The 24,437-nt window shown below is 44.4% G+C and overlaps 1 protein-coding gene across 1 annotated transcript; it reads left to right on the forward strand.

Moving 5' to 3' along the window:
- Positions 1-5,354: 5,354 nt before the first annotated feature.
- On the forward strand, positions 5,355-15,088 carry LOC109510407 (target of Nesh-SH3-like). Its single transcript, XM_019860710.1, has 19 exons — positions 5,355-5,559; positions 6,737-6,916; positions 8,845-8,913; positions 8,991-9,123; positions 9,907-10,088; positions 10,262-10,314; positions 11,172-11,211; positions 11,367-11,426; positions 11,585-11,644; positions 12,115-12,162; positions 12,248-12,388; positions 12,476-12,565; positions 12,632-12,841; positions 13,923-14,028; positions 14,124-14,203; positions 14,304-14,333; positions 14,412-14,570; positions 14,636-14,758; positions 14,837-15,088. The coding sequence occupies exons 1-19, from the start codon at positions 5,472-5,474 to the stop codon at positions 14,950-14,952; spliced, it is 1,968 nt and encodes a 655-aa protein (XP_019716269.1). The 5' UTR covers positions 5,355-5,471; the 3' UTR covers positions 14,953-15,088.
- Positions 15,089-24,437: the final 9,349 nt, after the last annotated feature.

Raw genomic sequence — 24,437 nt, forward strand, 5'->3', positions numbered from 1 at the left:
GGAGAGCCCCGTCGTCTTCCCCACAGGCCAGCTCACTGCTGGCGGTGCCGACCAAAGCACAGCAACAGTCTCAGATGATGTGTTTTCCTCAACAGTATCTATTTTTATTGAAACATCCATTGTAATATACAGTACCAGAAACATTTATTATTATATGCCTCTGCCATCTGCTGTTGAGTAAACGCAGTCTTGCCACTATTTGTGTCAATACTGTATGGCCAGGGAGTCAGTGAACTTTGAGAGTCAAAGGGCCTTTTCTTCTCCCACAGAAAAAAAAAATATACGCCAGGAGCCACAAAACCCTTTTCACAACTTAAGTGAGGCTAACGCTGTAAATATCTTGTTTTTTTTTTTTTTTTCTTTCTTGTATAAAATCAAGTGTTTTACATTTATGGAATCAGTTCACTCCGACAGAGAACACAATTTCAATACTGCTTGGAACAAAAGCTCTGAAAAAAAAGAAACTTGGTTGAGGCTTACTTTTAAATAAAAATAGTCAATGGCCAAACTTAAATTGTCCACCTGCAGTGGAGCAAAAAAAAAGAAAAACGCAGATCCAAAATGGCATCCGCTTCTGTGTTTGATCTTTCTTTTAGCTTGTTGTCATCTGTGAAAAAGACAATTTCACTGAGTAAGTGAAATACATCTTTGAAGATGAATAGCCAAGTAAAAATATTTGCTTTGGCTGGTTAAAAATGTGATTTTTGCTTCGTCACTTCAGCGCACAGCGTCGACACGTCCGAGCTGTCGACAGCCCAAGCTGGCTTGCGTCTCTTCTCCAGGTACTCCGGCTTCCTCCCACACCCCCAAAATGTACACGTTGAGGTTTATTGAAGCCGTTCCAAATTGTCCGTGAACGTGAGTGGATAGATGCTCTGCGATTGGCTGGAGACCAGTCCAGCGCGGAACCCGCCTCTCGCCCAAAGTCAGGTGGCATAGGCTTCAGCTCACCCGCGCCCCGTATGAGGAAAAGCGAGGGCGGGATTGTGTCTTGCCGGCTACTGACGGAGGGCGGTTTTAAAATGTTGTGCCAGGTGTGCAGCGAAGCGAGACTCATGCGGCAAATGAAGCATTCAATCAGAGCCGATAGGCGGTTGATAGGTTCCGAGCGTCTTTCCGCAGCAATCAAAGGTGGCAAAAATCAACGCCAAAAACTACAACCTCGGAAATGATATATTATTACGGAGAATTACATGCAGCACATGCAGCATAGTGCTCGTTAGATATTGCTGCTTGTAAGACACGGTGAGTGATATCATGATATCGTGATATTTGGTATCCATCCATTACCAAGAAAATATCAGTCCAGTATCGACAACATCCATCCAGATACTTTTTAATAATTCAGGTTGACGCATCATGACATTTCTAAACGTGAATCAACTTCCAGAACCTTCAAGAGTTTTTGTGCTCTTTTTCCTTTAGAATTGTAACACCTTGTCGTTCAAAACCGGGAAATGTTAATGTCAATAGAAAATACTTGAGATTCAATTTTTTGTGTGCTTTTTTTTCTCCAAATATATTACACATATTAAAATATCAATCTCATGGCGTGCTATCAACCACTATCAATATCGGTATCATTTTGTTTGTTTTGTTGCTGCTCCATTTTTATTTTTTTTTTTGCGTTATAAAGGTCAACGTCTGTCAATCTTTTCGACGCGAGTTCTCTTGCGCAGAAGTTAGAAAAAAAAAAAGTAACTGCCCTATTGTGACAAAATAAGGAGTACAATGAGCAAATACATCAGGGAGGAAGTAAAAGTCCAATTGTCTGGAAAATAAATCCCCCAGTTCCTGAATATCTCCTTGAGTACAGTCAGTATTTTTACTTGATTACTTGCCACCGCTGAAAGTCATTAGCAAGAAAAGCGAGCTGAAGTCCTCACAAAAGTTTCGCCTCGCTAATGATGAACATGCTCAGAGGGACAAACCTTGAGTGAGTGGGTGGGTGGAATTCTCGTGTCTGGGGCTCAAATGCTGACCAGTCCTGCGGTACACAATAGGCAGCTTTGTTCCACGGGTTATGTAAGCCGGAGTGTTGGCTAACGTGATGTCATGCACGTGCGGCAATGCCATAACTTTGGCAGGAAGTGGCCTTGGATTGGTTAATGGCTTTTTAGCTTCCAGCATCGGCTGATGCTTGCTTTTAAGTTTTTTTAAAGTTTGTATTTTTGTTTGATCGTCATCCACTGCAAGATTCGGCCGCGATTCTTTCAATTAGCACGAGAATATGGAATAAATCTGCATATGTACACGGCCAACATCAAAGCCGGAAACCTTTGGCGGCGCTGGTTGCCGATCGATTTGTTGTGGTTTGAAAATAATTACAGGTCAAGTATTTCATTGCGGTGTGCTGCTAATGTTATCAAACCTTGATTCGGTTCCACTTCATTTCAAACCGATCCTTCGTCAAAGAGCAGAAAGACTCTTCGGGGTTTACGGTGTGAAACACCAGCTCACCAACGACAGCAGCTTTTGATGATGTCCTCGAAACGACGACATATTAATAATTGTACAGGAAATGTTTCTATTGACCTTTTTAAGATGGAAAAAAAAGCACCGGTAGAATAAAAGTATTTTTTTGATGACGTGCTAAGGTGGCAGCGCGAACACAAAAGGTGTGGGGAGTGTTGACGACAGCCACTTTCAACACATTTTTTTTTTTTTTTTATATATTTCCAACATTCAGGAATTTTCAAGAAATATCGGTTGAACTCTGAAAAACAGTCCGAAGTTTACCGACTTTGATTTGGTGGTTCCACTGGAACATTGAAACTGGGGGGGAAACATTAAAACGATTAGGAATATTAATATAAATAATATTTAAATAACGATACAGTGATAGGACAATATGATGAGAATAAAATTATTCCATGCAAATGAATTGAACTGAAAAGTGAAATAGAACTGAACTGTACTTAGGAAGGGAGTTCCAAAAATGGCAAAACAAGCAGGCAAAGAACAAGAACTATTAAAGGCTGATACGTTCATGACGTGTCATGACATAAATCTGACACACCTGTGAAAAAGTTATTAGATATCAGATTACATTATATATTATGTATTATATTATGTCTAGATATATTTGTTATTTTATAAAGACCTGTTTTTCAAGAGCAAAAGGCATATTTTTCCAGAATAATAATAAATGCGCCTTTTTCATCATAAAAAGTGTCCTACTTATTACGAGAGTAAGCTCGTATGTTTTGAATCGACTTGTGAACCGATGACTTCATCTTGGCAAAAAATACGACCTTATCCTTGTAAGATTACGAGTTTGTTCTTGAAGGGATTGACTTTGTATCTTGAAAAATGCAACGGGATTTTCATGCCGTGATGCCGTTGTCCTTTCAAAAAATATGAATTTGTTCTTGTAACATTGCTTTCAACCAAGAGTGAAGACGCCCGATGGCAGCTTGGGTACTGCGAGAGGCGAGTCGGAACCTGTCCCAGCAGCTGTCCATCCGTAGATAAACACCTTTTCACACTCACATTTCCAACATGGATCATCACATCGTCATAGACGTGAAGAACTCGGTCGGCATTTCAGGACCTGCTCTTGAATGGTTCATATCCTATTGAGCAAATAAATCCGTTTTCTATGGTTATTGCCCCGCCCAATAAGTCAGAATCTGTTCCCACTCCCTCTGGGATTCCTCAAGGGTCAGCCTTAAGTCCCTTTCTTTTTTGCAAATACATGCTCTAAATGGGGCGGCACGGTGGGAAAAAATAGTTAGCACGACGTCTGCCTCACAGTGCAGAAGTCGTGGGTTTGAATCCGGGCCCGGGCTTCCTGTGTGGAGTTTGCATGTTTTCCCCGTGCCTGCATGGGTTTTCTCGGGGTACTCTGATTTCCTCCAACATTCGACTTGACTTATCACAGTTTTTATTGCCATGACGTAGTTGCTACCAACATCGACTTAACGCCATCCCGAAATTATATTTAATCGCTAATTTGGGACACTAAGAAACCATGAGTTCATTACATCGTATGACATGGCACAAGTTGGGCGGCACGGTGGATGGTGAGCATGTCCACTTCAGAGTGCGCAGGTTTGATTCCGGTGCTCGGCCTTCCTGTTTGTAGTTTGCATGTTCTCCCCCGTGCCTGCGTGGGTTTTCTCTGGGTAGGTTGATTGAACACTAAATTGTGAGCACGAATGGTTGTTTGTCTCTGTGTGGCCTGCGATTGGCTTCGGGGTGTACACTGTTGAAATGAGCTGCAGCACGCCCGTCACCCTCAGGAAAAGCGGATCAGATCATGGTTGGGCGGATGCGGAATTTGGGAATGACACTCTGAGTGATGTGTAGAATGAAGCAAAAATGTTGATTTGACCCTACAAACACCACCTATGCATCGCGTGCTCGTTGACATTGAAAACAGCGTTGCAAAAATTGCCACCTGGTAAGACGTTTTTCCGTCTCCGACTGCAGTTCAGCACGTGTTTGAGAAGCTGACAAAGGCGGAATGAAACCAGGGAACTAAATACAAGCAAACTGACGAGACAACAAGGTGCACCTGGACAAGACACGAGTTGGAGGGAGCCGATGGGAACAGGTGGAAACAAAAAGACAAAACACTGGGCCGGGGGCGCAAAAGGGAACACAACCGGAAACAAAACCCAGCCTCGTCAAAACAAAGTCAACACAACACAGATCGAGTCAGCTTGGAGTCGTTCAACTCGCATGCAAATGCAAAGCACCTTGTCAGTCCTCTGTGAAAAATGGACTTGGGTTTGACATCTCTCAATTTTTGCATTTTGGCTAAATGGCGAGAGGTTTATCGGGAAGGACGGAGCGAGAATGTAACGCCTCTTGAGCATAACGTGAATGTCCTGTGCGCACCTCCACGTCTTGCAGCTGCAGCCATGAATGTTTATCTGGTCGTGTCCTGTGGACAGATGTTTGTCCGGTGTTTAGAGTCACATTTGCCCGTTGCATTCTTCTCATTCCTCACCATGCAAAGCCAAACGCTTCGCATGATGAGCCCGTTGGGCACTTTTTCACCAGTAAAAAAAAAAAACCAAACAACTGAGAGTCAGACATGCGCTCTTGTTGATCTGCACCGATGAGGAATGTTTGTCATAACGATGGGCACTAATTTGAGATGTCATCCTGCCCTCCAGGGGACGACCCTCGAGGACGGCGGGTGAGACGGCGTCGACCTCCGTTTTGAAGACGTGAAGTCAATCGGTTCAGGAAAAATGTTTTTGTCATGTTTTGGGACTTTCCTCTTTCTCCTTGGAGCTGACGGGGGGTGTGGGGGGGGCGGCGTGATTCAAGAGGGAGAAGTTAATGTTTCAGGAGGGGCCACGCCCCCCACCCCATGCTGCAGCTATAAAATCTATTCTGCCTGCTTGTCTCCACTCCTGAAGGCATCTGAGGGCTGAACAAACACATCTTGAAGTGTTTTGGGTTTTTTTTTGCCTCGCTCCCGCTCGAGCTTCATCCATCCTTCAACTGGGGAGGCCATGGCGCGCACCGCTTCCCTCCTCCACCACCTCTTGCTCTTTGGAGCAGCGGTTCTGTCCGGCTGCATCCCAGCGCAGATGACCCGAGGTAGGCAAACGGTCTTTGATGAATCGAAATCACGAAAAGTGAGCATTTTATATTTCCTTGAGAAGTGTAAAAAAAAAAAAAAAAGATAGCTTCAAAGGCTGGGGGGGGACATCAAATTGAACAGTTTTTTTTTTAATTGCTGTTTTTTCCAGTGCATGGAAATATTGCAGAACGTGTGCCAGAGTGACGGCTTCTCTGTGTAACGTGCCACAGCACACCTTTTGTTTTTAGTTCGACCTTAGCAAAAAGTGTTGTGCAGGTTAACCCTTTCACGCACCCTGTAATCTGAGAACATGATAAGCTGTCCACCTCAAAGTCCAACAAAGCATTTGCGCTGACATCTTTGATCCTCCAAAAGGGTGAAGGCGTCCTCTCCCCTTGGTGCGATCCTGTCACATCCTGTCACATCCTGTTCCCGCCTTTTAGGATGCAGCGTTTGGGGAAGCGAAGCGATGTGATGATTGCGATAAGGCCGTATTGGCTCGCACTGGGTGGGCTGGGCTTCATGATCAAACCTGCGAGGGGTCCGCCTCACCGCACTCTGCGTCAAGTTACGTAAGGCCATCAAAGGCTGTCAAGACTGGTGCCAAGAACAACAGGGATGCCTCGCTCGCCGTGCCTCTTGCTTCGCATTGGCTGTTCATCGGCATAGGTGGCAAAAGTGCACACGTTGTGCTTAAGGAGAAGTCAAAGATACACTAGCTTCATTCTAACACGCGACGCAGAATGCCATAAATGGGCTAACTGAACGAGCGTCAATGTCACTGTATTGTAATCTAAACTTTTAAGCAATGGATATTCCAATACAATGTAGACAATAAAACAATACTCGCGAGCATGTATTCTTTATCCTCTCCCCAAAAAAGCCACGAATATTACTGCAGTTTACCGTCCATCTTCTTGTTTTTTTCTCTATGTATGCATGTATATTCTACTGCAGCATAATTCCCACTGAATGATCATAATGCACAAGTTATTTATTAGATATTATACAAATTATTATTTATTTACATTTTGTCCTATGATGCTATTATTGTATGCTTTTTGAGATTAGAGTCTAGACTTCTCACTCCTCGGAACATGGGAAACGAGTATAGTTTCCCATGCTAGCTCATTTCATGCGGACCAGATTAGACGCCCGAATGCGAGTATGACGTCTTCGCACTTGTCATTGCAGTCCGTCGCCATAATGTGAAAGTCAAGATCAACGCCACGGGTGACACCATCACCATGAAGTTCCTGCGACCGAGTCCCGACTTCAAGCTAGAAGGTTACATTCTGGGTTACGGCAGCAGCGTCTCCTCCAAGCAGTTCATCCCTTTGCCTGAAAACGGGATACCCTACCAGGCTGAGATGGGTGAGTCATGGCACATCTTGGGTGGACTGGGGAATGTCGACTATTTCATTTTGACATCACCTAACACCGCTCAGGTTTTTACACCAGCGGTCCCAAACCTTTTTTTTGCCCCATGGACCGGTTTAATGATAGACAGTCTTTTCAGGGACCGGCCGTTAAGGTGCAGCGGATCAATACAACAAAATAATATGACATGACCTGCATGAAAAGTGTGGTATTTTCTCAACAATAATAAACACGAATCATGCCAGGAGGAACGTCCTATCGGGCCACACCACTCTCTGGTCGCAATGGGAACATTGAAACGTTCCTTCAAAATAAGATACACCGAAATCCAAAGTGCATGAGTGGGAATTTCTCGTTGAGATCAATCCGTATTTTAAGTAGGACTCCTGATACTGTCATTTAAATGTCGCCTTCTTTTCCTTGGAAGTCGTTGGCTCCTCTTCTGTCACCTGGCTGGGCCTTTTCCCCTTCCTGAAAACATTTTTCAAAGACGTTTGTCTTTTTACTTATTTTGCTATCTCCTGGGTTTCATTTTAGCGGTAACCTATCACGTGACCGACAAGCGCACCTTCACCTGCGTCAAGAGTGGCATACTGTAGACGGATGTAACAGAGAATCTGGCAGATTTTCAAAATAAAACAACTTGTGAATTCAGAAATAAATAAAACAGAAGGCAAATCATGCATGTCAAGTTCCGTGATGCTTGCTAAAGTATGAACCAAAATTTCAAATTGTCATCTGTAATCCACAATAACAGTCATTATTCTTGACTTCTGATTTTAAAACTAGTTCTTCATCAATTTGCTGTGCGCCGTGTATGTAATATGTGGAGGGGATTAAACATTTATAAGGTTTCCCAAAATTCATAATGGCCCTCCAAGGGAAACCGTAACTACAATGTGGCCCGCGACAAAAATGAGTTTGACACCCCTGGGTTAGCACGTCGGCCTCTCAGTGCAGGAGTGTCGGGTTCAATTCCGGCTTTGTCCTTTCTGTGTGGAGTTTGCATGTTCTCCCCGTGCCCGCGTGGGTTTTCTTCAGGTACTCCGGTTTCCTCCCACGTTCCAAAAACATGCACGGTAGGTTGTTTGGACACTTTAAATTGCCTCTAAAAAGTCATTATTCCACGATCCAAAATAAAACATTGACATATTTGACACACAATACACACGTTAGCACACTCCTGGTGTGAACCTGACGTGAAATTACACAGGAGGCTCATGTCAAGACAGCTATGTAGGAACAGCAAACAGATGTTTTCCTCGGAATCCCGCCCCCCACCTGCATTTTTGCCAACAATTTTTTTTTTAATTCCTTTTGGACTCAAAAGGTTACAGATATGACTTTTGCTGTTGGATTTTATCGGCCACTCGAGCTGCAACAGGAAACTTGCTCTTGCTCTGTCCAGAATGCTGCTGCTCGCCTCTTGGCTCGTACTCGTAAGAGAGAGCACAGAACTCTGGCATCCCTTCAATGGCTGCCAATACATTTGAGAGTTCTTTTGAAGATCCTATGAATTGTTTTCAAATCTTTAAATGGCCTGCCCTCACCTGACCTCTCTGAGCTCCTACACACCTGGCCGTCCGGTGCCTCGGGTCTGCGGACCAGACACTATTCGAGGTACCGGAGGACTAACCCCAGAGGGGATGGAGCCTTTTCCGTTGCCGGTCCGCCTTTTTGGAATGAACGTTCGGCAAGCCCCCTGGCTGCCCATCTTTAAAAGTCATCTTGAAACTCATTTTGATCCTTTGGCTTTTGACTCAGCATGAGTCAGACTTGAGATTTTTAGTTTGACTGTTTTTGTGCTTTCGACTGTCTTTGTTTTTCATTTATTGTTTGTTGTTGTATGAATTATTAGGCTGAAAAGTCTGAACGTGTTCACAAGAGTTCCTCTGTCACAGATCAATCATCTGTCTCTTTAGATGCGGAACCCAAGTACCTGGTGGCCGTGCAGCCGGTCCTTCCCAACCACGTGACCAAACACTGCACAGGTATTATGCGAGCGCTTTCTGTTTTTCCTCCTGCCTGCCGGACGCACGTTCTCACTCCGTCTTAACTTGGTGCACAGGAAAGGTGAACTTGGACGAGCGGCTCAATCTGGTGATTGGCAGCGTCAGCCCCACCGCGGTGCTGCTGTCCTGGGGGAACCATCTGAAAAATTCCTTTGACAGGGACATCCTGGATGATTGCCTGCAGGACGGGTGAGATTGGGAATCTGGGTACATCCTGGGTGTCACTTTGAGGAAATGATCGCAATTTGCTTTGTCTAATTTTAAAAAAATTGTTTCGTGCCGTGAACTGTTTTGATGTCAGTTGAGGAGCATCATAATCGTGTTTTGTGACCTTCTTGGCATCTGTAGGCCGTTAGAAACCTTTTTCCAGGTCAGACTCACAGACTTTGCAATTCGCAGCAGGGCTTGGTCCTCAGTGCCACACGAGGCAAATATCTGCATGAAGCTCCTCACATCACTAATGCTGTGCAATAATACGATCAATGTAATGTACTGTAATGTAAAAACATCAGCCATACAACATAACCTCGTTGTTTATCGTCGTGGTTGTCCGCAACCATTCTGTTGAGAGATGTTGTTCTGTTCTGAACGTGTTCCAGCTGACTTGTTCCAGTTGTCTCTCGCCTCGACTGCGATTGTCACCGTCTCCATCCTTTCCTGCCTTTAAAAATAGATTTTTCCTTTTCTGTCAAATAATTCGAGAAAGTTGGAAAGCTAGCCCTTTGTTTTGAAACCTCCGAACAGATGTCTCCTTGCCAAAAAATGACCCGAGAGAGTGCTCAATATGTTGGCCTTGAAAGGAGGTGAATTAAATTTTCGACAACTGCTTCCTTTTTCCATGTTTTTTGACCAGCAGCAGGATGCGGAGCTTCAACTCTCAAGTCTCCAATCTGTCCTAAGCTCCAGCCTGTTGAAAAATCTAAAGTGCAAAGAATAGAACCCTGAGGACCTTTTGTTTCTTGTTCCCATTAGTTTCTACACTGTTCGCTACCGGGAGAAAAATAGGAAGTGGATCTATCAGACATGCCCGACGAGTGACACGGTCATTGACAACCTGACTCCTGAGACGCCCTACGAATTTGGGGTCCGCTCCAACAAGGATGACCGCAACGGTGCCTGGAGTAAAGTCATCATCCAAAGTACCGACATGGCCGGTAAGAAGCCAACATTGTGAACTGTCTGTGATGTCAAACATATATTTCAAAGTCAAGTCTTTTTTTTTCTTCTCCAAAGTCATAAGAAATGAATGAATCATTTAGGGACAAAACTAAAATATGTCATCGTGTTAGTTTTTGTGTGCTTTCATGTTTATTATTTTGTGTTTCAGCTAAAACAAAACCGAAGCCACCAAAACGGCGTCTTCCTCTGGTGAAGCCACTGGTGTGTAAAGTTTGTTGGAGTTTTTTTGGCGGGAGTAGGGGGGCTTTTATTCTGGCATGATTTGGAATAATACATTGAACCCGGACTATTCATGGGGCTTAGGTATCAAGCCCTGCCGAGACTAGCAAAAAATTGGGAATCATAATGCTCCTACATGCTTAAAATGTTTAGAGTTGAATATATTTATAGCTTAAACCCTAAATAGTCCTTGAAGACGAAACCTGATTTCAGAACAACATTATTTGATTCCGTGTTATATCGATCATCACATTTTTTTTTAATGCGATGAACCCACTGCCCTGCAACCAAGAGCGAAAAGTCGTAATTGACACCCACAACAAAAAGGTTTGTAATTGCCTGTAGAGGCCACACGATGAAACACGTTTTTTCGATTAGACGGGGCTATGGCCTGGCTAAATGAAGCTCCTTCCCTCAGTTCATCAGAGGTGCTTCAAACAAAGATGCCACATAATTCTGCGCCGAATCAATATATTTATATCTTCAAGGAAGTAGGCTTGTTTTGGCAAATAATAGCGGATGGGTTCCTCCTAAAAAAATTCCAAACTTTCCCTGCATCATCTTGAAGAGTTTACCGCCGTGCCTTCTCTGGCATCGCGCCTACAACGGGCCTGGCGGCCTGCCGTGGGCCATTCAGATGGCCGCCTGCTCCTCTGTTCGCAGAAGGAGCAGATTTGCAAAGAGACCAATTTGTCATGGCTGGCGTTGATACTTTTTGCTTCCTTTGGAATCTTGCTCATGGTCGATAAATCTCACCAATCGCAGCTGAGAAGTTTTGATGACATTTTGAGTTTTGGTCCTTTCGGTCATGTGAACATTGCGGCCTGTTTGTGTTTCAGAACCCACTCAGGCCTCGAGCTTTCTTCCCGCCACGTCCAGGTAGCGCCTCCATCTGGATTCTTGATATTTATCCTCTGACACAATCGTTATACGTCAGGGCTGGTCGATGAACCGATAGCCAGGGCGTTGAGTTTTTGGGGTTGGACTGTTGATTGATTTTATTGATTTATTGTTGATGTTGCTTTCATTTGCAGCACTTCACAACTGGACGCAGTCTCGACTTCCTTCGCTGCTTCACCGCGCGGCTCTCCCAGGCAAGCCGCACTCTTCCTTTGCTCGTGACCTCTGGCGTGACCTCTGGCGCTCTAGTGTCCTGATCTCAAGCTTCGATTTTTTTGCTTCTGGGAATAAACGCATTTGAGCAGCTGAGTATTTAGTGAAACACCGCTTTTTTTTTTTCCTCTTCCATCAGTGAACGGACACCGGGATTTCCCCCCCATCAAGCCCGTCTTATGGACACGTCCTCGTTCAGGTTGGAGATTGTTTTGCCTAAATAGACACGGGGGGGCTAAGAATCACCGGATGAGTTGCGGCAATGACTGCCTTTTGTTGTTCAGCGATGGTGAACGGATGATTCCCGGGCAGCTCTCCTTCTTTCTAACATTTGACTTTTAAGATCCTCTTCCAAACCGCGAATGAATGGAAGCCAAAAACGCAAACGTTACCTGTTGGCTTTGAGGTCGCCATTGATGTTTATACAAAGCTGATTGGAAGGAATGCGACGGCTCCGTTGCCGGCCTCATCGGCTTTCAGCTTTCGGCTCTCTGCCGGGACTTGTTCGCTCGCTTTCTTCTTTTGGAAAAGAATCAGTGGAGTGTTCCACACCTCATCCATTTTTCCATTAACGTTGTTGAATTTTCCATGTCAGAACTTAACAAGGAGTGGAGTGATGTTCTTGTTTTTCGATGAGTGATGACGTACGATGTGGCGTGGGTGTTACAGGGTCTCTGGGCAAGAAAACAAACCTGCTTGGAAAACCAAACCAATCAGGTGAGGTGAACGACCGAGCCGGCTGCGTCTACTTTCTGCTTGGACCTCGTTTTCCTGAGTTCCTGAGTTGACTCTTCTTCCGCAGAGAAGACCGTCGACCGGAAACACACCGATAAACTGGCCGTCCTGCAGGCCAAAGTTCCGGTTGCCGCCACTAAGCCAACTCACGCCAGGCCGACCGAGCGCCGACAAAAAGACACCACCACAATGGCGCCCACAACTCAAGGTACAACTAAAATGGAGTGCGGGGGACGGCGCATGTACCCCTCGCGTGAACAGATTCTGAGCCCGGACGTGATGCTTCCTCTGACAGCCCCTCAGCAAGAATCATGGGGAAACTCAGACTTGTTCCAGTCGCAGCCCACCTCGGACATTGACGCCACGGGCAAAAAACGTTACGTGGGTAAGTGTCACTCCTTGTCGGGAGTCGGCGCGAATCCAGGCTGAGTATCGTACGTCGCCTCTGCAGCACCTCACGTCATCTACCAAACGGGCAAGAGAGCGGACGAGCCCTGTTCCATTACATCGTCCTTGAACTTCTTCCCCGAGGATGAACGCAGCGACGTCAACGTGACGGCCGCGCCCAAGTCACCGCCCTCGAACCTCACTGTGGTCACGGTGGAGGGATGTTCTTCCTTCATCATTCTGGACTGGGAGCAGACCAACAATGACACCACAGGTACACCAAGAGTCTTGGAATCTCATCTCACATGTTCAAGGGGAAGTCCAGTCAAACGTTTTCTTGACCAAATGCGCCTCCGCTCGTCTAAATACTGCCTTCTGAATAAGATCGCGTTGGTGCGACTCCGGGACTAAGCCCCCCGCCCCCACTTTCACCATACACTGAAAAAAACGCAGCAGGATCGTGACAGTTATTGCATTTGCGGAATATGAATTCAGTCGCAAAATCTACTTGTTTGGATTCATTTCAAGGCCCCTTCTCAGGGCTCAGGTAACGACCAACTTGACTGGTTGTTACCTGAGTCCTCAGCAACTGTGATGTCATTTTCAGTCGACAGCAAGTGGCAAAATGGCCGTCCCCTGAGATGAATACAAACAGGGTGGATTAGGCTTCTGAATTCATATTCCACATGTGGAATAACTGTCCTGTCCCGTTTGTTTTTTCAGTGTCTAGCGGGACTGGAGGGGGTTCCCTCCAGAGCCGCACCAGTCGCTAATCTGTCTCGTTATCCAGCCGCCTTTATAAACCTAACCACAGCTTCCTGTCTGATTATTTGCTTTGCTCACGATTCTGTCGACGCTCATAACTTGTTCATTCTGCTTAAATTCTTGCCGTAATTTGTGTCATTCTTAGTGCTCTTTTGTATCGTTCTCGTAATTGGATTTCCTTGTCTGTTTATGACAAGCGATTTTACGTTATTTTGTCTTCGCCTTTTTAGCAAATGTTTTTGGTCTGTCACATTTGGTCCTGGTTCTTTGAGACCAGCGTCTTTGTCGGTCTTGCGTTTTTTTTTTTGTTTTTTTTTAATAACCCTTTTGTGGAAAGACCTTGTCTACATTTCTGGGATCCACCTCTACCCGGATTTGTCCTGAACGTAACAATTTGGGCCGCATTGAACATATTGTAAAGACAATTTTTTGAGTTGACTTCTCCTTGAACTCCACTTCCACAAGTACTCTTTTAACATGGAGGGATTGTGATCTTCTTGGGTGGCAATCGATAACGTCACACTTGAACAGTCCGTTGGATCCGTTGAAGAATAATAGCTAACAGTTAACCTCTCCCCTCGTTTCCTCAGAGTATGAAGTAATCTCAACCACAAAAGGACCCGACGGTGAGAAAGTTTCCATTTTGACCACCAACCAGACACATACAGCAGTGGAGAACCTGAAACCTGAAAGCAGGTAAACGCAGGTTCCGTCAGAATCTTTCAAAGCCATCTTGAGTTGGATTGAGTGGGACTCAAGTGGAATTCAACGTGTGCCCTTTTCCTTAATAGTTATGAGTTCAAGGTGAAGCCAAAGAACGACTTTGGCGCAGGTCCATCCAGCGAGCCAGTATCCTTCAACACCGAGTCAGGTACGATAAACTGCCGTTGAGTCTCGCATCTGCACCGTTTCTTGTTTTGGACCGGTGTGGAAGTTGCAGTGATTCATGTTGTCTTCCTATTGTTTCCCAGCGGACCCTCGAGTGAGCGAAAACGTCTCAGGTGAGACCAGACGTTGTGTCTTGAACGATCCCGGGTGCTAGTATGGGACAAATCTAACAAAGTGGGCGGTCTTGACAGGTAAAGATGCCATCTGGACGCAGTTCCCCTTCAAGGCGGACTCTTACTCCGACTGTCACGGCAAACAATACGTCAAGAGAACCAGGTACCGCAAATTTGTGGGGGTCCAGCTCTGCAACTCGCTTCGGTACAAGATCTACCTGAGCGACTCGCTAAACGGTGAGTGTCTTTCACCGCCGCGGGAAGTCTGTGAAGCCTCGACCAAGACGTGTTCTGCTCCACAGGTAAATTCTACAACATCGGAGACCAGAGCGGCTTCGGTGAGGACCACTGCCAGTTTGTCGATTCGTTCCTGGACGGGAAAACTGGACGCCAAGTGGGTGCGGCCCAGCTGCCATCCAGATCTGGTAAAAACCCATTTGACATCACATCGCAGATGACAATTCAAGGCTGGATGCGACTGATGAGTCGTCTTTACCATTTAGGCTTTCATCGAGCGGTGCGACAAGAGCCCGTTCAGTTCGGCCCAATCGGTGGACACTCCCACATCGGCTACGTGTCTTGGTACGAGTGCGGAACTCCCATCCCAGGAAAATGGTAAACCCGTGACTTTGGGCCAGGGGGCCATTCTTTTACTTTTGCCAGGAGTGGAACTCCGATCAAAAATACCAAACTCGGTTGTACGTTACCTCATCAGTGTGGAAAATGAGACTTCTACATTTGCAGTTTGCACATCAGAAATGTCTTTCTGTGGGTACGCAGAGAATTTTCTGTCCTGAAAATGTTCTTCACTTAAAGGAGCACTCAAACTTCAAAAACAAAAAAAAAGAAAAATCCAGACAAAACTGGTCTTTTGTATTTTGCGGTTTCAGCTCTGCAAGTAAACAACATTCCTACACAGTGGTACCTCTACTTACGAAATTAATATGTTCTGGAAGAAAAGTCTTAACTACAAAAGTTTGTAAGTAGAGGCGCGTTTTCCATGTAAGTGCCCTAATCCGTTCCAAGACCCCCAAAATTCAGACATAAATGTTTCCTAAAGCATAAAAATTGACAAACTGGCGAATGACGAGGACGCTGCATAGACACATATCCATCTGTCTACACGTATAGACACGTGCGGTAGAGTTCCCTCTTAGCCAATGGGATGCCAGGAAGATGCTCGATAATAGCCAATAGCAGAGCAGCTCTCAGTATGTTGCAATCAGGAAACTCGGAGCTGCGAGTAGCAGCCCATCCTGCATTTTTACCTTTCGTATCCTGAAATTTCTTTCGTCAAAAGAGGCAATATTTTTCTGTTGAGCAGTTTCGAAACTTGAAAATTCCGTATGAAGAGACGTTCGTCAGCAGAGGTACCGCTGTACATGTAAATATCTTTGTGTGAAATCAACTAAGTTGGGTCGTGGGGAACGGCTCAGGTTCATTGGCTGTTCATCCTGACATTACGATACCGTTTCATTCAGATACATGAACTGGTTTTTCATGTCTACGATAACATTGTGTAAAACAACGGGGTGCTTTTCTTTTCTGTATACAGGTACTTTCATCAAAGCAAATGTCATTTAGATTCACTTTCGAAATGATCCAAATGTACGTCTCGTATGTATTGAGCGCCAGAAGCTGTTAATGTTATTTTGTTGGCGCGAACACACAGGAAGCTTACTCCCTGTTTTTTTACCGTGTGAAAATATGGTTGTTTTTATATTTGAACAAATAAAGACTTCGATTATTTTTCAAAATGTTTCTTGAGTCTCTTCCTCCAAACAAAAACGCCTGAGCATCAGGATTTAAGCAATGGTGCTAAAACGGAAGCAATACCTCGGTTCAAAAATACAACCTATTAGTATTGATTTAGAGTTGCGGTATAGCATCAATCAGACCATAATTCAAATTCTTGTTGTTTATTTGATGTGTTAATAAACAAAGGAGCTAATAAGCACATTTGCCTGTATTGGGACATTTTTTTTGGGAAAGGAAAAATAATGACGTACATTTACCACAATCGGGGAATTCAGCAGGGGGGGTAAAAAAAAAAAAAAAAACCCAGCAGGAAATCATGTTAGGATAGCGTAGGCTCGAGTCCACCACTGTTACATAACATTGGGCCGCCCTCCATTTCTGACTCCACAAAAACATGGAAACCGTCTGTTGACGTGACCATGATTCATTTCCACAAATGCGGCACAGCATTGGCGCCCGGTTTCAACTCCCGTCATTCGGCAGCACGTCAGTCATCAAATGCAAAAAAAAAAAAAGGGAAAAAAAAGCCTGCATGAAAAGTCCAGCTGTCAAAAAAGTGACAGGGGTGAGCGACACCCACCAACTACTACAATTGACACAAATGCAATGGTTTTGTTTCAAGCTGTTTTTGATACGCAAGGACCCCCAAAGAAATTATTTACAACAACAAATTGCAAAATTGGAATAAGCATATTCACTTTGAATCGCAAAAAAAAAACGTTTTCTACAATGACTTCTACATGTCAAGGTCTGACATGTTAACATGTCACAGTGCAAATGCGAACACGTTGAACTACGTTGGATGCAACAGTGAGAATTAGCATGAAACTCTTTTTTTCAGCATTTCGGTGTTACTTTGGGGTGTGTGGCTAAAACCGCGCCATGCGTGACGCACTTTAGACTCCGACATCAGTCGCCTCTCCCCTACTTTATTAGAACTCAGGCACCTTTGTTTGCGTCAGCAGTTATCTGGCACAAGTGCAACATTCGGTTAGCTCGCGAGTTTTGTAGGGATTCTGAAAAACAATCTTTCCTTCAGATAGTGCTTCGGCATGGCTACTTTAGAGCGCCTCGTTGTTGGCACCTACTCACAGAATTTTTTTTTATTTCGCTTTTCTGGGTTGGGGTTGACAACCCATGTTTTTTATGGAAAACGCGTGGCTCTTTATCAACAATTACACTGTGTGTGTGTGTGTGTGTGTGTGTGTGTGTGTGTGTGTGTGTGTGTGTTACGGTGATCTCACAGTGCAGAGGTTGTGGGTTCGATTCTGGCTCTGGCCTTCCTATGTGGATTTTGCATGTCCTCCGCGTGTCTCCGTGGGTTTTCTCCAGTTTCCTCACACATTGGAAAAACGTGCATGGCAGATTGAGGATATGCAGATCTCACACACACACACACACACACACACGCACACACACACATATATTTATCTTCTAATCCGCCAATCCCCGGGGGTCTCAGGCGTGCTGGAGCAGTAGGCAGGGTGCATCCCGACCTGATTGCCAGTCACTTGCAGGGAACACACACTGACAAACAACCATTCGCGCTCACAATCACACTTCGGGACAATTTGGAGTGTTCCAGTAACTTTCCGTGCATGTTTTTGGAACGTGGAAGGAAAGTGGAGTACCCGGAGAAAACCCACGCAGGCACGGGGAAAACGATTTCACACAGGAAGGCCTGAATCGAACCCTGCACCTCTGCACTGTGAGGCCGCCATGCAAACCAGTCGTCCACCTTGAAAAAAAGTACCATTACAGTATAAATGTGTGGGGTTCTACTGTATATGAAAAGTGGGAGGTCTACAAGAGGATGTTAAAGTGGTCCATTGATATTTCTGTACCGGGCCCTCTGGGAACAAAATATAGACACGCCTGTCTTTCTTGAAAATTTGTTTCATAAACACAAGCAAAACAAGATTCGGCGAGTCCTCAGTGAGTTTCTGCTTCGTGTTGGGTTAGTGCCGTCCTCGGTTGGCGGCTATTGGACATGCGTTGAGTCTTCGACTGCAACTGTACCTCGGGGCGGCATTTAAAGGACATGCAGCCTTGAGCTGGCAAGCTGTTTCCCATCAGATCCGGTTATGTAATCTGCCATCTTCCTTCATGCTCGTCTAAGCTTGTTGGCCGCGGGTGCGGCAAGCAACATTCCTGACGACCCTGCGGCAGATCAGACCAATCAGAGAGCACAGACGTGTTCCAAACGCACTGAGGCATCGTTGGCTTTACCGTTGCCGTGATTGGCGATGCCGACCGCTCAGCGGATGGCCGTTGGAGCCCGTGACAAAAGTATTCACAACTCTGTACAATCAGAGCGCACAGCCGTGTTCCAAACGCACTAAGGCATCGTTGCCTTTACCGTTGCCGTGATTGGCGATGGTGATGGCGACCGCTCAGCGGATGGCCGGTGGAGCCCGTGACAAAAGTATTCACAACTCTGTACTTGATTAGAAGTACCGGTACTGAGACTGGCATCGAAAAAAACTGAGCCTGCTATAAGTAGAAGTACATATTTGATTCTACTAAGTACAAAAAAATAAAACATCCGTTTTTAAAAAAGACTGAGCCTGCTTGCTATGAGTAGAAGTAAATATTTGGTTCTACTAAGTACAAAAAAATAAAACATCCGTTTTTACCATCACTTATCCACAATACCCATTTTGATAACTTGATACACCAACAAAAATTTTAGTTTTTGTTTTTTAAAACTAAGCGCTAGCTAACATTGGCTCAACTTTAATGCTATAAAAAGATGTTCGCATAGCTAATGTCGTGAAATAACTAACAACAAACAACAAAAAAATGTTAAATTAGCGAATGATTCCAAATGAAATCAGTGAACATCTCAACCGCTGCCGACTTTAACTTTTGTATGTGATCTTTTTTTTATTTATTTTTTTATTGTGTTGGCATTCACGGAAGTCGAAGAAGTTAGCGAGCCTATTTTAACAAATGAAGGAGTCCAAAGTATATACATTTTTTTTTCAAATGTAGGGAGTAAAAACAAAAATGATAAAAGAAATTAGACCCCCCCAAAAAAAACACTCGACAGTGCCTTGAGATAAAAGTGACGTGACTTTTTTTACTCTTACTTTTTCTGAAATACGAGCCGTCAGCTGAATGCTGTGTGATGGCAGTGAACTCAACTCACTTCACAGTAAGCAGCGGTTTGGCAAATAATGAACAATTCTTCAAAAAAAAAAAACAGGCTTCATGCTGTTTCATGCCATTCCCGGTTGGAGTTTACTGTCAAACTAAACATCAAAACAAGAAAATTACACGTTGTGTGTTTACAACAGCCAAACGGGATTACAAAAGAGCCTTCAGCCTGCCCCCCGTTTGCTTCATGCTAACATGTCATGGAAAACGCCATTGGCAGGCAAACAATTAGCTTTGATAGTCGTCAGAATGCAACTCTTTAAGTTGGGGTGTAACAAAACCCGATTTGAATCGGAAAATCAGTTTGGATGTACAGTACGATGAAATATAGCGAGATACTTCTCCAATTCTCTTTTATTGGAGAGAGATATCTTTCGAGAGTTGTTTACAGTACCGACAAGTTCAACCCTCTGTGTGGAAAATGACCAGAAGATGCGTCATACTCTGAATCAATGAACGTTAAAACTCAAATTGTCCTTGAATTGTGTCGCACCCCTTGTATTGAGATACATCTCCAATCGTCTTATTGGAGAGATGCACACCCCCTCGCTTCAACAGTGGTGGAGCAAGACATGTAAACAGACAATATCACAGTACTCACACGCATATATTCTGAAAAAACAACAACAAAAAACCCGACCATTATTTTACTTAGCCACCAGGAGTAGCGCTGACTTTTCTTCATTTTTCTGTATGAGTGTTTATACTGCCCACCAGTGGCCATGGTGGGCAAAACAGAAGGAGTAGCACAATGAATTTAATTAGAGCATTATTATTATTTTTACTCTTACTAAAAAAATTCAAAAAAAAAAAAAAAAGAAAAGAAAAAAACATTTTTTTGGGGGAGGAAGATGCTTGAATAAGAAAAATCTACGAGCGTCCCATACAGTAACGAAGCCCTTCTTTACATCCCAACGCAGAATTTCTGGTTTGAAGCCATTCCTCGGGAGCAGCGGAGGGTGGAGCACCTGGGGATGATGACCAGATCTTTGTGTCAGCGCCTTGGTCAAGGGACCGGTCTGGAAATGACTCGCACAAAAACATGTTTGACTGACTCTTAATTTCCTTCACAGTCGCCCGTGCAGGGTGCTGGCGCTCAAACCACAGAAGCCGATGAGTGAAGCTGCAGGTCTGCCGACACCATGTCATTAATGTCTCGGGTCATCCGGTCGTGGAACCGGACGACGCATCGACTCCGTAAGTGAGTGGAGGACTTTATGGGAGTGAGAAATGGCCATTACAGGTTTGTACCGACGAGGCCTCACGTGTGTCACTCCCGTAACATTTACTGGCCAGTGAAGTGGCTGCAGCTGTGCTTCGTTATGTAACAAAAAACAATTTGGGAATGCCTCACGTGAATTGCCAGAAGGGGACAACACAAACAGGTTTCGGCAAGAAACGAACGGAGTGTTATATTAAACGGTGTATTATTAGCAGAGGCGCTTCAGTCACGTATATCGTATGTGGAAGTCATGAGTCAGTTTCAAGCTTCAAGGCCGAAGTCACCGTAACATAAACTGAGCAAGTTGAGTCGTGTCTCCACCAAATTTTGTTCTCATTTCATTCATTGGGTGTAAGACAAGTTTTTCCATCTTGCTCAGTTACAACATGAATTTGAGTTTAAGCCACTTGGCGCCCAGTAGTTGCACTGGTTAGCTGTTTGAAATTTCACAGTCGCATAGCTTGATAACAGCTTCAAAGCCAGTGTCTGTTTTGCCTTTTACTTTTTTGCTTTCGCTATTAAACGCATAACTGCCATGGTGAAATGATAATGCACACAAAAAAAACCGTTCTTCTTTTAAAAACAAAACAAGTTATACATATCCTCAAAAATGCAGATTTCCAAACATAAAACTTGGTCAAGAAATGTCCTCCGAGTTTACGTCATTGATCACGCTAGCTGCACGGCATCAACTGAACACGCAGCGTCGGACGTATTTCGTGACCGGAAGTTGACAAAAATAATACCTACACTTTCTAGAATGTATAAACCTTGAAATACTTGGTGTATTTTATTTTTTTGTTTTCTAATATGGGGTGAAGGTAACTCAAATCGAGGACAGGCAGCGTAGGACGTGTTTGGTGACCGGAAGTGGACAAAAATAATACCTCCACCTTCGAAATTATAAAACTTTCAATACTTGGTGTAATGTTTTTTACTGTGGGGTAAACGTAACCCTAATCGAGTGACCGCTGGACTGAATAAATTATTTTTTCGAAACAGTCCTAAAATAGGCGACTTAACTCTGACTCGAGTCGGATCATGAGCCGAACTGCATCCATTTTAAGCGGAGTGTCCGTTCTGCGGCTTCTTACGTAGCAGCTGCAGTATGTCCAGTCCAGCTGCGTCTCTGTGCCGTGTGTTTGGGCTGTTTCTGTTTGTTAAATGCTCTTTCCTTTCTCGTTAAACTGTGTTCCTCTCAGCGTGTGTCCCTCGACACAATAAGATGGAAATCGCGCTCGCAGCGTTTTCTCGCAAACGGACGCGTCAGCGCCATGATGGATGCCATCTGGTGACGAGTGGAGAGAATGAAATGACTGACCGTTAAGACCATGAAGCAAAAAGCAGAGGCTTTTTTTTTCGGTGTGTGATAATACTTGTCTTGGCAGTTCCCGGGAAAGCTGTCAAGACCTTTTGTGCAGGCGCCGGAAGAATGTTTCTTGTTTTTTTTTTTTTTTTTTCTGGTGTGGTTTCGCGTGTTTTACTGACGACCTACAGTGACTTACCTTCTATCACCCTGTCAAACATCGTTTTATACCATTAGTTTTCCTGCAGCTCAGTAGACTATTAAGTAACACGGTGGCTATACACTGTTATGATGTTATGATGTCATTATATGTAATTGTTTCACACTTATACATCAAATATGACCCGTTTTGACATTTGACAGTGATTAAGAAAAATAACCAAAGTGTGGTTCATTTCATCCTGAAATTTGATCACTTTTCTTAAAGTGATCCAAACCACACAAAATGAAAATATTTCAAATTGTTATTCCTTTGTACATGTACGAAAAGATCCTCGTACCCTGAGACTGTTGCGAATCAAATTCAACACGCCATAACTTCTGTGTTTGTTTTTTTTAATGGCACAGTGGCAATTGTGTCTTGAACGGCTTGTCGTTCCGACTAACACGCCATAACTTCTGTGTTTGTTTGTTTTTTTAATGGCACGGTGGCAATTGTGTCTTGAACGGCCTGTCGTTCCGACCACAATCGCGCAGTTTCTCGCAATTGGTCTTTAAAGGCTCTGGGGGAATCCTGAAACAGTAAAAAAGTCCAAGTGATGGACTGTATATGTGTATTTTTATGGGACGAGGGGCTTCGGGGGTCGTCTTCTCGGGGCAGTTTGAAACAGTCTCAAGAATGGTCTGTTTCAACCACAATTGCGCATATTCCCGCAGAAACACCTGCTGATCTTTGAAGGGTCATCGGGGGAATGTTTAAACATTGAATGAGTGGAACGGCGTTTGGACAATCATACATTTGAAACCGAAGTAACAAAACGTACCCTGACGCAGGCGCTCGATCCGCACATGTAAAAACAAGTACCTGCAATGTTTTGTCTGAAAAACTAATCAAGGTTTAATTTATTAATGTCAGACCTTTTATAATGCCTTTGGAAATATCTGCGGTTCATATTTTCAATGGAAGCAATAATTATGAGGATATTCTTGGCTGGAATTTACTTTGTGTGAATGGAAAATGAGAAATTATGCAAGAGCAGACCGCGTGACAGCCACTTTAAGATCCGGCCCTGAAGCTGATTCAACAGGTTGTGAAAGGATTGGTGGAAGCTTTTGGGAAATTTTCGGTTGGCAACACATGAACCATACATGTGTAACCAACCGTGGAAAAAAAATAAATGAAATCAAAAGAAAATTTCAAAAAATGCAGGTGACGCATGATCTGCATCGCCGGAAGTTGTTCGCGGTCAGCAGTCTGCAATTTTAGCTTGCGCCTAGAGCTGTTGCAATGTATCTTTTTTTTTATTATTATTATTCTCATTCAAAGTTTGTTTCATGTACCATTCAACAGAGGGACCCGGCAAAGAATGGCAATCTGGAGCCTTTCAAAACACTGCATGTACATATCGTTTCTGCAAAAGTGCGTCTGATTTCCCTTCACAAATTCTTTGCATCGATTTTATTTCTCTGTTTCGTTCGTGTTAGGGGCCGTTGCTCATCATGCCGCGCGTGTGTGTGCATGCATGCAGGTGCGGTTAACGGGTCGATCACGGGAGTTGGGTTGCTTGAACAGTAGATCTTCGGGACAAAAAAGGTTGAGCCCCCCCCCCATCCATTTAATTACTCCCTGAGCGTGCTTTCATAGTATTTAAGACATTTACTGTACTATGAAAATGCTTTTTTAAAAAAAATCATCCAAACACATTTAAAAACATACATGTAGAGCAGGCATGTCCAGCTCCGGGCTTGCCGGGCCCCCGTCCTGCCTGTTTTCCAGCTCTCCCGGCTGCAACATACCTGATTCAGATGATCAGCTCATCGGCCAGCCCTGAAGCAGCATTAGAACCATCCTGATGATTTGAATCGGGTGTGTTGCTCTTGGGGAAAGCTGGAAAACAGGCAGGACAGCGGCCCACGAGGACCGACTTTGGACACAACCTGGTGTAGAGAGAGCAAGCACAATGGCTAATACACAAATATTTGCACTCACAGTGTAACAGTGTAGCGATCCCTCTGTGTTTACAAAAAAAAACACATCCCGTTTTCCTCTTTCCAATTGACAGATCGATACCATCGATAGTGGAATTACACCCGAAACAAAAAGATTGAGTTATAACTGGTAAAAAAATAAAAAACGAAAACAGTGGGACCGTGAATTCGGAACCCGCGACCAAGTGGGAGTTACTGTTACCGTCGTTATATTTACACATACGCACTCACACTCGTGCTCACAGAATTAAACAATAAAGTACACGAGCAGAAGAGGAAACCCCCCCCCAAGATGTTATGATGTCAGCAAACTCAACATCTGCTTCCAGTCAGTAGGCTCATTTCATACTCTGGAGGAAGACGCCGCCCCATCAGAACTTGTGCAGCAGAATCCAACCTCCCACCTCCCGCACAGACCCCCCCCCCCCTCCTCCAGCACAGCTGACCTTCACAGCGCCGTCCCTTCGGCGCATCAGTCGACACCCACCTCGGACCTCCTCGCAGGAAAACA

This window comes from Hippocampus comes, unplaced genomic scaffold, assembly GCF_001891065.2.
Source record: "Hippocampus comes isolate QL1 unplaced genomic scaffold, H_comes_QL1_v1.1 scaffold56, whole genome shotgun sequence".
Lineage (NCBI taxonomy): Eukaryota > Metazoa > Chordata > Actinopteri > Syngnathiformes > Syngnathidae > Hippocampus > Hippocampus comes.